We start from the raw sequence: 16,254 nt of genomic DNA on the forward strand, positions 1-16,254 counted from the left end.
GAGATTCATATGGACATTAATGTTTGAAAAGCACTACTTGGGGAGATGAGGTTAGCCTTGGAACTGCAAATGGCATAGCTACTTAAAAATTAGGAACTTGATCTAGATCTTGCTATGAGTTTACCTGCAATAAAACATCACTTACCCATAGAGACATTATGAAAAATAAAAGCTTGAGGTTCTTTTTTTTTTTTTTTTTTTAATATTTTATTTGACAGAGATCACAAGTAGGCAGAAAGGCAGGCAGAGAGAGAGAGAGAGAGAGAGAGAGGAGGAAGCAGGCTCCCCATGGAGCAGAGAGCCCGATGTGGGACTCGATCCCAGGACCCTGAGATCATGACCTGAGACGAAGGCAGAGGCTTAACCACTGAGCCACCCAGGCACCCAAAGCTTGAGGTTCTTAAGAAAAAAGAGTACCTTAAGATATTAAGCAATACAATCTTAGAAAAATTAGCTTCAGTACAATGAGTTCATAATTCTCCCAAATGTATTTATTTTTTCTTAAAGTTTAAATGTTGGAATTAAGCTCTGTGTTCTCCTGAATACTTAAGGAAGATCCATCTACTGTCCTACAACTGTCCTTGAAAACCCTAATGTTGATGATGATAATTCTGTAAAGAGAAAGAGTTCAGTGTCCATTACAACTAGCCAAGAATCCTTAACATATGTACTTAATTCGGATTTTAAAAATTTCTAACACTGGTGGGGCACCTGGATGGCTCAGTCGGTTGAGCATCCGACTCCTGATTTTGGCTCAGGTCATGATCTTGGGGTCGTGAGATCAAGCCCTGCATCAGGCTCTGTGCTCAGGATGGAGTCTGCTTCAGAGGATTCTCTCTCCTCCTCCCTCTGCCCACCACCCCCATGCTGTCTCACTCTCTCTCTCTCAAATAAATAAATAAATCTTTAAAAAACAGATAAAAACACTATGGTATCCATTTTCTGATTTCATCTTAGGGAATGAAACATGACTTTAATTCTAGTTCTGAATTCTGAGACTAGCCTCCATTATCATACATGATCTGTGTTTTCACCAACACTTTTTTTTTTTTAATATTTTATTTATTTGACAGAGAGAGAGAAGTCACAAGTAGTCAGAGAGGCAGGCAGAGAGAGAGGGAGAAACAGGCTCCTCACTGAACCGAGAGCCCGATGCGGGGCTCGATCCCAGGACCCTGAGATCATGACCTGAGCCGAAGGCAGAGGCTTAAACCACTGAGCCACCCAGGCGCCCCTCACCAACACTTTTTAAAAGGAGCAGAAACTCGGTGAGGTAACGAAAACATTTTTTTGGCCAGCTATTTCATTCTGTTTTAAACTCGGTTTTGTGGCCAGGGTTATGTGTTTTTTGTTTCACATACGTGCAAAGGAAACTATCACCAACTGAAATTTTATGGTCACTGCAGTCATTCTGCAAATAGGTAACTTCTGCTAGAAGAGGAAAGGAACAATAAAGAATACGAAGTTCAACATGCATCCATCCAACACCTGCACCTGGTGCAATGTTAACATGCCCCTGGCTACATGTCAGATCTAACTACAACTTCCTGTACCTTTAAAAGTGAGAGTTATGTTAATACTGGCAAATTAATGCAAAGTACTTGTTTTAGAAATAAGACTATGGTGAGTCAGGTGCAAAAAATAACTTCAAACTACCTCTTCATAGGACAGGAGCATAAGAAGGCAACGAAGGGCTGTCCCTGGAATACTGGTCTGAATGAGATAGTTGAGCGCACACTGAAATTAGCAACCAGGACTGGGAAGGGGTCGTCCAAATGTCAGCTCTGACCCCTCAAAAGACAGTTCATGGGGTACTGCTAATTTTATTATGATGTTTTAGCAATTTAACACAGTATTTTTTTTAAAGATTTTATTTATTTATTTGACAGAGAGAGATCACAAGTAGGCAGAGAGGCAGGCAGAGAGAGTGAGAGGGAAGCAGGCTCCCCACCAAGCAGAGAGCCCGAAGCGGGACTCGATCCCAGGACCCCGAGATCATGACCTGAGCCGAAGGCAGCGGCTTAAACCACTGAGCCACCCAGGCGCCCCTAATACAGTATTTTTAAGTGGAGATAATTAGAACAGGATGATTTATCAAGGGACAAAATAAAAAATTGATATAATCTTAATATTATCTTAAAAAAGGAAAAAGGTGGATATAGGTATTTTACTGGCAATCACCCACTTGATATGTGTGGCACTCTTGAGAAGGCCCCCATATACACAGACAAAACAAAAACAAAAACAAAAACAAAAAACCCAATAGCAAGCTGTCATTCTTCTTTACCAATATGTAAAACTTTATGGAAACTTGCCTTTCTAAATAAATGCAGACACATTGTATCAATAGCAGAAAAGTGTTTCTGTTTTCATGGTCTCCACAGACCTTACGACAGTTCCTATAGCTTAATCCTTGTCCATACTAGAGGAACTTCTATATACAAAGATCCCAAATTCAGTTTACTTGGTAATTTGTATAAGTGACAGCTAATGCCAATACCTTGTCTCACTGTGATATCCCACAACTTCTCAAAAATAAAGTGCTTGGCACTGTATATCATCCTTTTACTTTTTCATGCTACCCTTCTCCATGAATTCATTTCTCTGAGACTTTTTCTTTCTTCTTATCTCCTCCTGACTTTCTGTAAACTCACTAGGTGACATAAAGGGCTGGCAACAATTCCCTCCCCTACCCCCCCCAAAAATTGTATAATAACTCAAGTGAAATAAAGTCAAATGTATCTGTTCCACGTTTCTGAGAGAAATTAACATCTCATGTTAATTTGTAAGTATTATTATCAATGTCACTCATCTACGTTTAAAATGACACTTCCTGTACCACTGTCTCCTCTGCCTTAATACTAAAAACCACAGGCCAAGCGCCTGTACCGATGGGGGGGAGCAGCTAGGAAATCAGATCCACACCAGTTGAAGGCAATTCAGAGAGCAGAGAGTTTTAACTGCTGTTTGGCTCATCTTAAAACACAGCAAAACCCACTGTCTCTGCTCGACAGAGTCCTGCACTATGGGAATCCTCCACTGTGTACGTTGCTGCTTTGTATTAGAACCTAACTATATATATATATATATATATATATATATATATTTTTTTTTTTTTTTTTTTTTTAAGATTTTATCTATTTGACAGACAGAGATCACAAGTAGGCAGAGAGGCAGGCACAGAGAGAGGGAGAGGCAGGCTCCCTGCTGAGCAGAGAGCCTGATGTGGGGCTCCATCCTAGGACCCTGGGATCATGACCTGAGCTGAAGGCAGAGGCTTTAACCCACTGAGCCACCCAGGCGCCCCAAAACCTAACTATATATTTTTTAAAAGTCAAATTAGGTCAGTGACTTGCATGTGTGGCAAGTTCCGGACACACGCTTCAGTGAACTAAGAACAGCTTTTCTAACAGTCAACCTCTTTGTTATAAAGCCTATACCTTTTCCCCAGGTCATGAGGGATATACCAGTTTTTAAATACGGCTTCTGATGTGACTTCTCTTTCTTCCGGTGAACTCTCTTTAAAATAATGAAAATACAGGGGGCACCTGGGTGGCTCAGTGGGGTCAGCCTCTGCCTTTGGCTCAGGTCATGATCTCGGGGTCCTGGGATAGAGCCCTGCATCGGGCTCTCTGCTCAGCGGGGAGCCTGCTTCCTCCTCTCTCTCTCTGCCTGCCTCTCTGCCTACTTGTGATCTCTGTCAAATAAATAAAATCTTTAAAAAAAATAAAATAAAGTAATGAAAGTACAAAGAATTATAAAAAGCAAAATAAGAATCACCTCAGAAGAACACTGACAAAGGAGTGATTGGGCTGGACTGAAGTAGGAGATAAATTTTAGAATATAAACCACTGGTCCAGATCAAAGTTGAAGAAACTGTCCTTGTTCCCTCACCTCTCATGACAACCTCTCTCAGCCGAAGATTCTATGTCCTGTTTCCCATTTTACTTCTTTTACCCACTCTCCAGACATTCTTTTTCATTCATTGAAGGCTTGAGCACCGATCTTCCATTTTTTTCTTAGTATTTAACTCTTCTTCATTAGCCCATTTTCAGCATGATTTTAACAAGTTTATTTTTATTCTTATATTCACTGTTATTTTTATTCTTATAGTATTATTTGTATTCTTAAAAAGCATATTCCGCATTTGCTCCCAATCTATTTAGCGTAAAATGGCCAGAATAAACATTTTTTTTTTTTTTTTTTTTTTTATAAAATGAGGATCCAATCGTGTGACTTGTGAGTCAAATGTCATCAAACTTTCCTCCATTGCATTTCTGACGAAACTGCAATCTTGGACTTTGTGCTATTAGTGCTCATCCCCTTCCCCTTTGCTCTCTGTTCTCTGACAACACTGGACCCATTCTGGGTCCTCACAAGCGCCTGCTTTTCTCTCACTTTTGGACATGCTGTTTGCTCCGCCTGGACTTCTCACTCTCACCGCCAAGATTCCCTTCCTCCGAGTATCTGTAAGGGCAGACGTCCCTGTTTCCCACACCCATTAACTGCAACCTCCCTTCTTTCTCCAAAACCTCTTCTGAGGGGTTAACTGCCCATTCCCACATTTTAACAATAATATAAAACTTTGCCAGATTCATCATCATCATCCTTATCTTTCCTTGGATCCCCTTCCCCCTTGGTAACCCCCGCCCCCCTCCCCGCCAGCCATTTGAGTAGGGAGATTAACCAGGAAAACTGCTTTCCAGAGCCGGAGAAGGACACTGCCAGCAAGCTCATTTAACAAGATCCTCCTCAGGCTGTGTGGCTCAGGTCGCTTCCAGCTGGGCTACCAACAGTTTCTATGGCTATTTCCACACATAATAAACACACTCAAAGGCGTAAGAACTAGAGAAACTGCATTTTTTTTTTAATTCTGCAGGCACCCTGCCTCAGAGGCAGCTTGCGTGAAGTCTTAAGTCGCACTGTTTCCAAAATAAATAGCATTTAATTCCAAAAATCGGTTTGTCCTGAGACAGTCATTTTGTCTGACTCCAAGTACTCTCAATTAATGTAAAGTAAAATGTAAAAATGTAAAAAAAAAAAAAAAGTAAAACACGATTCTCACAGAGACCAGAGCACCAGAGAACTTAGCAAAATGTTATCATTTAAAGATCTAGACAAAGATAACCACATTTGAAAGAGGGACAGCCCCCCAACCCCTGCTTATCAGAGAACTAGTGCAACTAAAGAGTGAACCACAATTATTCATTTTCAACAGAAAAGCAAATAAGGACACTTACGCATGTCACCGAAGGCCCCCTTGGTCACTTTGGTGGCACGTAACACCACCACCGTGAATTTGTGGGAATACTGGTGCTCCACCTGGAAATTAATAGTAGTAAATTAAAAACAAGCTTCCAGCATAGAATCCAAGCAAACTGTTCTCACTGTTTCCTCGAGACTAGTTACAAAGATTCAGGTTGAAGGGAAGTAACATTCATACCAGAAACATCCTTTGATCCCAGGGCTGTTACTTATTCGAGTCTCTCTTCTCTCCCACCACAGAATTATTGAGAAGTTTAGGCCATGCTTCACCACCATTTAACTACTGGAAGTTTTCCTGTCAGGTTTACCAAGCTTGAGGGAAAATGTAAATGAGGATCACAGGCCTTCTAGGAAGACAATCAGGCTTTGTATGGAAAGACAAGGAAGCCTGGGCTCAGAGAGGCAAAGTCTGAGCAAGATGTTTGCATTGTTTGTTTTTATTGTTACTGTTCAGTGAAAGGTTTTTTTTTTTTTTTTTTTTTTTTTTGGCAAGACATTTCCACAGCAGTATTCAAAATCCTTTGGACCTACGGCCATAACCAGAGGACTACTGATCTCTGTTATAAACCATATGCAGCAATGTTAAAAGTTTCTGGAAGACTTTAGTAAATACTTCACCTCACTAGAAAGTAGCCAACAACTCTATCAACTGAAGCCGAATAAGGAAGCAGGAACTCACAAAGTTCTCTGAGCAACTGAAAGTTGCGAAGTCCTTATCTGAAGCTGAAGTCTGTCTAATCTTAGAAGAGGCCCACATTCATTAGCCACTCCTATCTTTCCTAACTTTAGCAGACTTGCTTCACTGATTAAGAAGTCCATAATTGATTTTGAGAAGCTAAGATACTGGCAATACTGATAAAGGAGTAATGAGAGTCTAAAATCAAGGAGGCTGGAAAAAAAAATTCTAAAAACATAGATTCATAAGGACCAGCAGTAGTGAGATGGACGATCAACAGTTAGCACTCCAGTTTCTGAAGGTATCGCTCTATCAGTAGAAATAATTTATGTTCAGATTTATAACACAGCATCAGGAAGTGGTGAAGACATTAATGACGAGCATTCTTTGTTTAAAAAGGCAGAGAATCCTGTGAAATGTTTCAAGATAACTCTTATTTGAGTTTATTATTGAAGAGAAATACCTTCTATGTCTTGAGGTGTTCCAAGCAGCTAAAGTTTCACTCCATATAAGTAAAACTATCAGTTATAAATGAAACGAATGCTCACAAAGAAGTGTGTTGCTTGGAAGCGGCCAAGCTAGGTTCTCGTCTCACTGAGTCTAAGAATGAATCTCATGGACCAAGGAGAGTGAGTAAATTGATGGATGTGTGTTAAGTGAAGATAGAGAAAAAGCTCTTAAGAGTGAGAAGGGTCCCCACAGGGTTGCCACTGAGGGCCCTTAGGGTTGGTCTTTTATAGAAAGCTAACCAGGGACCTTAAATCCATTTAACATCTCTAATGGTATCACCATTGAGCAAGGACTAGTCCTAATACCTTCAATGGCCTCCTTTCCACCTAGGGTCTCGCAATTCTTTGCTGGTCACCGGTGATTATCATAAAAAAGACACCAACCCCACATGCCTAGGGCAGGGTGGTCTGGTTTGTTCCCTTATCTCTGGTTTCCCTACACCTCCATATTTTTGGGATTTCTGTGAGCCTGATCACATAGCACCCCCCATCTCTCTCTCCCTACCTAGACCCACCGGTCCTATACTCAGCTTTATACAACCAAAAATCACACACATGTTGTCCCCACCAAAAAAACAAACAAACAAAAAAAACCCCAAAAACCCCCACTATCACAGTTAGAGACTTCAACACCCCTCTATCAGAAATAGACAGACCTGGGAAGCCTAGGTGGTTCAGTCAGTTAAGTGTCTGCCTCCAGCTCAGGTCATGATCCCAGCGTCCTGGGATCGAGTCCCACATCAGGCTCCTTGCTCAGTGGGGAACCTGCTTCTCCCTCTGCCTGCCACTCCCTCCTGCTTGTGCTCTCTCTCTCGTTTTCTCTGATAAATAAATAAAGTCTTAGAAATAAATAAATAAACAAATCTACCAGGCATACAATGAGTAAGAATACAGCTGAACTCAACGGCACCATTAGTCAACTAGATAAAATTGACATCTATGGACTACTTTGTCCAAAGGCAGAACGCACATTCTTCTTAAGATCACGTAGAACAATCATACAACGTGTCCTCTCAGACCACAACAGAATTAAACCGGAAACCAAACAGGATGATGGCTGGAAAATCACAAGTACTTGGAGATTAAATAACACACTTTTAAATAACACATATGTTAATTAAGGAGGCTCAGGAGAAATTTTTAAATATCTAGAACTAAATGAAAATGAAATTACAGCTTAGCAAAATTAGGGGGAATTCAGTGAAAGTAATGCTTACAAGGAAATTAAATAATATGTATATTGACATACATATTATTTCATACATACATATATTTCATGTATTATTTCATGATATGCATATATGAAAAGAAGAAAGATCTAAAATCAATCATCTAAGAGTCTACTAGAAAAAGAGAAGCAAGTTAAATACAAAGTAAGCAGAAGAAAAATGGTAAAAAGTAGAGCAGGAATGAGTAAAACTGAAAATGGAAAATCAATAGAGAAAATAGATGACACTAAAAATTGTTTCTTTGAAAAGGGGCAACAAAATCGATAAGCCTCTAGCTAGGCTAAATAAGAAGAAAAAAGATAGCACAAGTTACAAATATCATAAATGAGGGACGTTCCCTCTAGGTTTTGTTCACATCAAAAGAATAATAAAGGAATACTATGAATTTAATAATCTAGATGAAATGGACCAATTCCTTGAAAGACATAATCTGCCAAAACTGACACAAGTAGAAAAAGACAATCTGAATAAAGAAACTGAATCAATACTTAATCTTCCAAAACAGAAAGCACCAGGCCCAGATGGATTTATTGATAAATTCTACCAAACACTTAAGGAATAAATTATACCAATACTGTCTAATCTCTTCCAGAAGAGAGAAGCAGAAGAAACAGTACCTAGCTCATTTTATGAAGCCAGCATTACCCTGATAACAAAGAGCAGAGAGAGACCTTATAAGGAAAAAAATAAAGAACACTATAGACCAGTATCTATCATAAGCATAGATGAAGAAATTCTCAACAAATTATAGCAAATAGAATCCAATAATATATAAAAGGAATTAAAATTACAACCAAGTAGGATTTACCCATGTATGCCAGGCTTATTTAACCTCTCAGAATCTCACTCCATCTCGGGGGTTGTGAGTTCAATCCCCACTTTGGGTGTAAAGAGTACTTAAAATAAAATCTTAAGAAAAAATAGCTCAACATTATAGAAAAAATAACACATACAGAGAGATGATAATGTTATAATCTGGTCTATTGTATCGCTTATTGATCTGAAGTTCCTCTGTTAACTGAGTTATTTCTGTATCATTCAGCTGTTTTGTTTTTTTTTTAATATTTTATTTATTTGCCAAAGAAAGAGCAAGAAAATACACACAAGCAGGCAGAGAGGCAGGCAAAGGCAGCGAGAGAAGCAGGCTCCCTGCCAAGCAAGGCGCCTGATGAGGGACTCAATCCCAGGACCCTGGGATCATGGCCTGAGCTGAAGGCAGTGGCTTAACCAACTGAGCCACCCGGGCGTCCCATTCAGCTCTGTTTTAATCTGCTTTTATTTCCCTTAGCCTCAACTCTGTCTTGATTATAATGAATGAAATACTTGCATACTCTTCACGGGAAATAAGGGGCAAATCAACTACTTTCTTGGTTTTTATAAGTTAACTTTGGAACCATTGCCAATCTTCAGATTACCTGTAAATTATTTTCAGGACATTCCCATTTCTTTCTTAGAGCTATAAAGATTATAGCACCTATAAAGTAAGTAAAAAATTCTTGGAGAAAAATGTTTAGTGTCAGTCAATAACTATCCAAATATCTTCTGATAATTCTTTTGTTTCGCGGGGCCAGTATCACATGTAAACTTCAAACTAGTATGGACTAGGCTAACTTCCGACTTGGACGGGAGACTTTTGGTTATGTCTCCGGGTGATACCAGAGGAAATGACATTATTGAATCCACAACCAGTGTTCTCTGGAGGAAACTAATGACTCAGCACAATCCCTGTCCGTAGCTGGCAAAAAGAGATGCCATATTTCAATTGAGATGTCAAATATAAGCTCGATATACTGACTCAGCCACAGGTTTAAGCTTTGCCTACAGGTACTGGATTACCTTACTTGGAGTGGCTTTTTTCATCCCTAATCTTTTCCACAGTGAACATAACAAGCCTTTTTTTTCCCCCCCCGCAATTACAATTTCCCAGTCATTAGGAAAATAGTTACTGTATTAAATTCATTCTGAAAAATTACATTACCATTTGTAACTAAAATGATTGGGCATTGGAAAAAAGACTAGTCCGCTTGTACAGAATCAATCTGAAGACTGTTCTAATCTGCTGAAAGTTCTGCTGCTACAGGGAAAAACCAAAAAAAAAAAAAAAGATCATAAAACAAATCTGATGTGAGAGGAGGTAGACTCTACATGCAAATATCTTTCTTTCTTTCTTTAACAGCCATTGCCTAATTTTAATTCAAACTAAAACCGTAGGCTGTTAGTGTGATAAAGACTGGAGAATCTCACTACTGAACCCAGAGATTGTGATCATCACAATCAGCAACAAGCAGTTTCAAAGAGATCTCAGAAAATGTTTTAAAAGAATTTCTGCACTGATGTCATCTAGGATTTAGGATAGTTTTTTAGATAAGATACCTGTTTTCAGTTTCACTTCCTGGTATGGAGTTTCATTCTAATACTTTGAGAGGCACAGGCACTGTTTTATTATTCTCTCACATTTTTTATGAGCAGCCAGCTTATCTATTTATAATCTATAATGCTACCTAAACTTGATTTAAGAATTCCCAGTCATAAATGTAGTGATCCAAAGGGGCACACGCACCCCAATGTTTATAGCAGCAATGTCCACAATAGCCAAACTATGGAAAGAGCCTAGCTGTCCACTGGCAGATGAACAGATAAAGAAGATGTGGTCCATATCTACAATGGAATATTATGCAGCCATCAAAAAACCTGAAATCTTGCAATGACATGGAGGGAACTAGAAGGTATTATGCTAAATGAAATAAGGCAATCAGAAAAGGACAATTATCGTATGATCTCACTGATATGAGAAATTTGAGAAACAAGACAGAGGATCATAGGGGAAGGGAGGGGAAAATGAAATAAGATGAAACCAGACAGGGAGACAAACCATAAGAGACTCTTAATCTCAGGAAACAAACTGAGGGTTGCTAGAGGGGAGTGGGTAGGAGGGATGGGGTGGCTGGGTGATGGACACTGGGGAGGGTATGTGCTATGGTGAGTGCTGCTAATTGTGTAAGACTGATGATTCATAGACCTGTACCCCGAAACAAATAATACACTATATGTTAAAAAAAAAAAAGAATTCTCAGTCACAGACTGCCATATGCATAAATTATCCCAATATCCTAAACACCTAATTTGTCAACAGAATTTGTTAGCTCTAACAGAGCTAGATTTTTATTCATTAAAAGAAAATCATAATCAGAAATCTGACTTGAGGGCACCTGGGTGGCTCAGTGGGTTAAAAAATCTCTGCCTTGGGCTCAGGTCATGATCTCGGGGTCCTGGGATCGAGCCCAGCATTGGGCTCTCTGCTCGGCAGGGAGCCTGCTTCCCCCCCCCCCCCCCCGCCTGCCTCTCTGCCTACTTGTGATCTCTGTCTGTCAAATAAATAAATAAAATCTAGAAAAATAAAGGAATCTGACTTGAGTTTCTTCTCTCTCATAAACATGAAGCTTTCCCCACTCACACAACAAATATATATCTAATACAGTAATAATATATATCATAATAAATATGTACATATCTTTAAAATTAAATATAGAGTTCATTTTCAGTGAAGTTAAAAGATTTTAAGTCCTATTTTAATTAGGATTACTGAGATTGCAGAAAAACAGTACAAAAAAGAAATTTGATGGTGCCAGCTTGAGTCTAAAATACTCATTTAATGACATACTCACCATAAATTTATAGAACTATAACTTCATCAAGATACCTAAATTCAAGTTACCCAAATTTTTAGCATTTAAATTTTAACTGAGATGTAGATTCTAATCCAATGGTAACTGAGTAGCCATAGTACCACACACAAAAAAATTTTTTTTGAACATCAGCTTTTCCCCTACTTCAATACCCTTGAAGAAACCTACACTCTCCTTGGAGTAATTATGGCTCAGTTAAGGACCATGACGTAGAGAGGTACTTCATTCTCCTGGAAGAGCCTCACCAGAACATATGAAGCACCAGGCAGACTTGAACATTTTCCCCACACATTCTTAAAGATGCTTTTGGTGGCAGATATATTTATTTAGGGACATCTGGGTGGCTCAGTCATTAAGCGTCTGCCTTTGGCTCAGGTCATGATCCCTGGTTCCTGTGATAGAGTCCCACATCGGGCTCCCTCCTCAGGGAGAACCCTGCTTCTCCCTCTCCCTTTGCTCCTCCCCCGTTCATGTTTCCTCTCTAGCTGTCTCTCTCTCTGTCAAATAAATAAATAAAATCTTTTTTTTTTTTTTAATTTATTTTAAAATTAAAATACCTGGGTACCTGGGTGGCTCAGTTGGTTAAGCAACCGCCTTTGGCTCAGATCATGATCCTGAAGTTCCAGGATTGAGTCCCGCATGGGGCTCCCAGGTACATGGGGAGTCTGCTTCTCCCTCTGACTTTCTCCCTTCTCATGTTCTCTCTCTCGATCTCTCAAATAAATAAAATCTTTTTGAAAAGCTTATTTAGGTTAGAATTACTGACCTATGTCATGTTTGTCGTGTTTGTTCAAACCTAAGATATCTTCGCAATGATGATTTTCAGATGTGTACTTTTTTTTTAATAAATATATATTTATATATTTTATTTTACTTATTTATTTGACAGACAGAGATCACAAGTAGGCAGAGAGGCAGGCGGCAGGGCGGGGGGGGGTGGGTGTTGAGGAGACAGGTTCCTTGGAGCCCGATGTGGGGCTCGATCCCAGGATACTGGGATCATGACCTGAGCCGAAGGCAGAGGCTTTAACCCACTGAGCCACCCAGGCACCCCCTCAGATGTGTATGTTAAGTCTAGTAGATCCAACAGACTTGAAAATATAGACATATTTACAGATGTCCTTTGGAGTAATTTACCCTTATTTTAAGGGACTTCTTCAAAACCTTCTCTTGGTATTAATTCATCTTTGCTATTAAGAAGTGAAAGCTTCGTAACTAAAACACATGGACATAAGTCACAAGGATATTTATAACAGATTGCCTGATATTTCAACTCAGTTTTTCTACTTTGGTTTCCACATCTATAAAATGGTAATTATATCACCAGTGACATGGGATTTGTCAAGGGTTCCCTGAAACCAACCCAGACTCCAACATTAGAATTTCACACAGATCAATACTGAATGTCAAGTAAGTCTGGAGGACAATTTTACCATCTGTGGAAATCTTTCAAGATGAGACTTTTAAAAATCTATCTCTGGGGATTATCTAGAGGCACTACTGACCTAGAGTAAACACAACGGGGGAACTCCACCTGTAGTAATGGTAGGTCGAACAACTGTAAGACCCTTCTATACTTCTCACAGAAAAGAACTAAAAACTGAATAAGGTTTTACAAAATAAGTAAAGACTTTTGAAAGACTAAGTGTGACTGACCCCAGGGTGCTCAGATTAAACACTGCTCCTGGGTGTATATGTGAGGGTCTTTCCAAATGAGATTATCGTTTGAATCAGGGACTCAGGAAAGTAGGTTGTCTTCCCAGTGTGGGCTGGCATCACCCAATCTGTTGAGGGCCTGAATAGAACAAAAGGAAGGATTGGCCTCTTTTCTTCCAGTCTTACTGCTTGAGCTGAAACCCCTCACTCATGTCATCTTCTCCTGACCTCGGATTGCTATTTATGCCATTAGCTCCCTGGGTTCTTAGGCCACCAGAAGTGGACTGAATCATGCCCTCATCTTTCCTGGCGCTCCATCCTGCAGATGGCAGACCGTGTGACTTCACAGCCTCCATAACCACATGAGACAATTCTTCAAAGTAAGTCTCTGTGTCTAGATCTAACTGCTATGATCTGAGTGTCTGTGTCTCCCTCCCACCCCATCCCCCACCAAATGCATATGTTGGAATCCTAACCCCTCAAAGATTATGAAAGGAGATCTTTGGGAAGTGTAAGGAACCCCCACGAATGGATTTGTGCCCTTATAGAAGAGAATCTAGACAGAGTCCTTGCCTCTTCACCTCGTGAGGACAGAATGGCTACAAACCAGGGAACAGGGCCCTTGCCATCTACAACCATGCTGGCGCCTTGATCTTGGACTTCCCAGCCTCCAGAACTCGGAGTGATAAATTTCTGGTTATTTATAAGCTAAATTAAGACTCTATCTATCTATATACCTACCTCTCTATCGCCTATTGATTCTGTTGCTCTGGAGAACACAGACTAACAGAGTAACCAAGAACTAACAGGATAGAAAGGCCTTAACTACCAAGAAAGAGATCGAAAATCAAAGGATTCATCAAAAACTAGAGTGGTAAGCAGCGTTTGTGCTGGTTAAGACAGGAGGAGGCTGAGAATGAGCAGCCTTGAGAGTGTGAGCCCTCTAAGGGTAGTACTCTCATAAACCATCCCTGTTTTAAGTTTAAAATTCCACAGACTGAACCCTAAGGAATGACTGGTATCTGGGAAAGAGTAGAAGATCACTAACCACCCTCTTTTTCACTTTTCTAGAACAACAGTAACAACAAATGTGCTATTTGCCATAAAACTCCTTGTTAGTTTTGCACAGCGCTCGGCTTTGCCAGGTGGCATTTTGCCACCTTAATATTTTTTATTTCTTTTCTTTTCTTTTTATTTCTAGTAGCAGTGTCTCACCTTCTGATATCCCTTGGCTGGAAGAACCTTTCCTGACTGTGTCTAGAGAATACTTTTATACACATAGCAATTTATTATTTATAAAAGCCTTGGGAAGCAGACACAGCAGGAACCACTCATGCCGTTTTTCCACACGGAGCAGCTAAAACTCAGTTTCAGTGCTCAGGAGCACGTAAGTGAAGACGGGAACTACCCCTAGAATACCAGCTCTTTGATTCCTTACCCTGTGTTGCCCCATCCCCTCACCCCCTACCCCCTGCCACCATGTTACCATAATAATCTAGAATAATAGCTTCCTACTTTCCTGGCAAAATGTCCAGTCACTCCACAATGATGGTTTTCAAAGATCCCTGTGTTTTAGCAGGCAGTCACGCCGGCTTACCCATGCGGTTGACTGAGCCTAATGTGAAGACAACCTTGGGTTCTGTGGAACCCAGTGGCCCTCCCCTGCTAACAGGCAGTGGGAAGAGGTGTGAATTCTTTTTTACTCCAGGGAAGTGACTCATTTTCAGAGTAAAAAGATGGAAATTTTTATAAATAATTTATTCTTGACCTATCCTTGTAAAATTGGTCCAAAAGAATTTCAGTAAATTCTGGAGACACAAACATCCTTCAGGTTAGGAAGTACCTCACAAAGACTCTGAACATGGATGCCGAATTCTGCCATATACATATTGCTCCATTTTCTATCAGGTCTTACAAGCCAGCCCTGTGGAAAGCAAGAGAACTTGCTGGCTGTGAACTGCTGTATCAGCCCGCGGGATTCCCCAGCATGTCACTGCATCACGGGTGTGGGGGAAATAAGGCCGATCTTCTCTGCCTCGAGGCAGCCAAAACGGTGTTGGCCCGTCTGGTACCACTCATTACAAGTTAGCTGACTTAGCCTTCCCCATCTTTCCTTTTTACTAAAATTGTGCTGTGTTGAGTATGCTCACTTATATATTTTGAAAAGTATCTTTCTGTGAAAACCAGAGCAGGGAATTTTGTCACTAAAATAATTTACATAAAGTCTCTGTGGCGCAGTCAGTGTGGTCGGCTGTTAAAATAATTTACACAGACATACACACGCAGTCTTTTCCACAAATACACAGAAAGAACAAGAAGAAGAAAACTATAAAGCTCACAGGAATCCTCATTTAAAGGTGCTATAAATCGGAATACAAATAAATGTCCCACTCTGATGCCGGGAACGGTAATGAAAACCGTGATACAGATATGTGGTTTGCGGGCTTCATCATATTAAGATGCTACATAGGACATACATATGTCCTTAATATTTAGCTGTAGTTAAAATTTGCGAGAAAAGGTGACAGGAAAGAGTTTTAAAATATCCAGAGTGCAGACTGATTTTTAAATATACTCTGCCACGTTAAGAGAAGAAACTAAAAGGCCAACTCACAAGGTCATCTGACAGGAGACAGGTGGGGACCACACAGTGGTCAGTAAGAAGACCTGCTCAGATTTAGGTAGGAGAGGGAAGGGTATTTGAAATAATCATGTTCTTTGAAATGTATTACACTCCAACCACCTTGAACTTCTTTCATTTTCTTATAGGAACTTTCTCATCTCCAGAGTACTTTATATTTGCTTTTCTCTAATCCAGAAAAGTAATTTTCTCCTTCCCTTCCCTTGTGCTAAACCTTCAGGTACAGGCTTACAAATCACTCCCTCTAGGAATGTCAGGATTCCTATCATTCATTATTCATGTTGTATATTCCCAAAGTAATCTTCATTGTCTCTTATCAGAGCCCTTTCTGAACATTATGGTTAGTGTGTAAATACACGGTTTTCCTGCTAGGCATAAGCTCAGCTCAGGGACTTTGTGTGACTCACTTTTGCATCCCCAATGCCTATTGAAAACTCACAGGGAGGGGCACCTGAGTGGCTCAGTGGGCTAGGCCTCTGCCTTTGGCTCAGGTCATGATCTCGGGGTCCTGGGATCGAACCCCATATCGGGCTCTCTGCTCAACGGGGAGCCTGCTTCCTCCTCTCTCTCTGCCTGCCTCTCTTCCTACTTG

General features: G+C 40.2%; 1 protein-coding gene across 2 annotated transcripts in view; it reads right to left on the reverse strand.

The window, feature by feature from the left end:
• Positions 1–16,254, reverse strand: part of PLA2G4A (phospholipase A2 group IVA) — a 171,005-nt gene that overhangs the window by 112,336 nt on the left and 42,415 nt on the right. The window contains exons 1-2 of one of the 2 annotated variants that reach the window (XM_045983485.1): positions 5,444–5,561; positions 5,241–5,322 (exon numbers count right to left, since the gene is read on the reverse strand). In XM_045983485.1, coding sequence (XP_045839441.1) covers positions 5,241–5,322; positions 5,444–5,452 — 91 coding nt within the window. In that variant the 5' untranslated portion in view covers positions 5,453–5,561. Of the gene's footprint in view, positions 1–5,240; positions 5,323–5,443; positions 5,562–16,254 lie in introns of those variants that run through there. The other variant, XM_045983484.1, reaches the window with a different exon arrangement.

This window comes from Meles meles, chromosome 17, assembly GCF_922984935.1.
Source record: "Meles meles chromosome 17, mMelMel3.1 paternal haplotype, whole genome shotgun sequence".
Lineage (NCBI taxonomy): Eukaryota > Metazoa > Chordata > Mammalia > Carnivora > Mustelidae > Meles > Meles meles.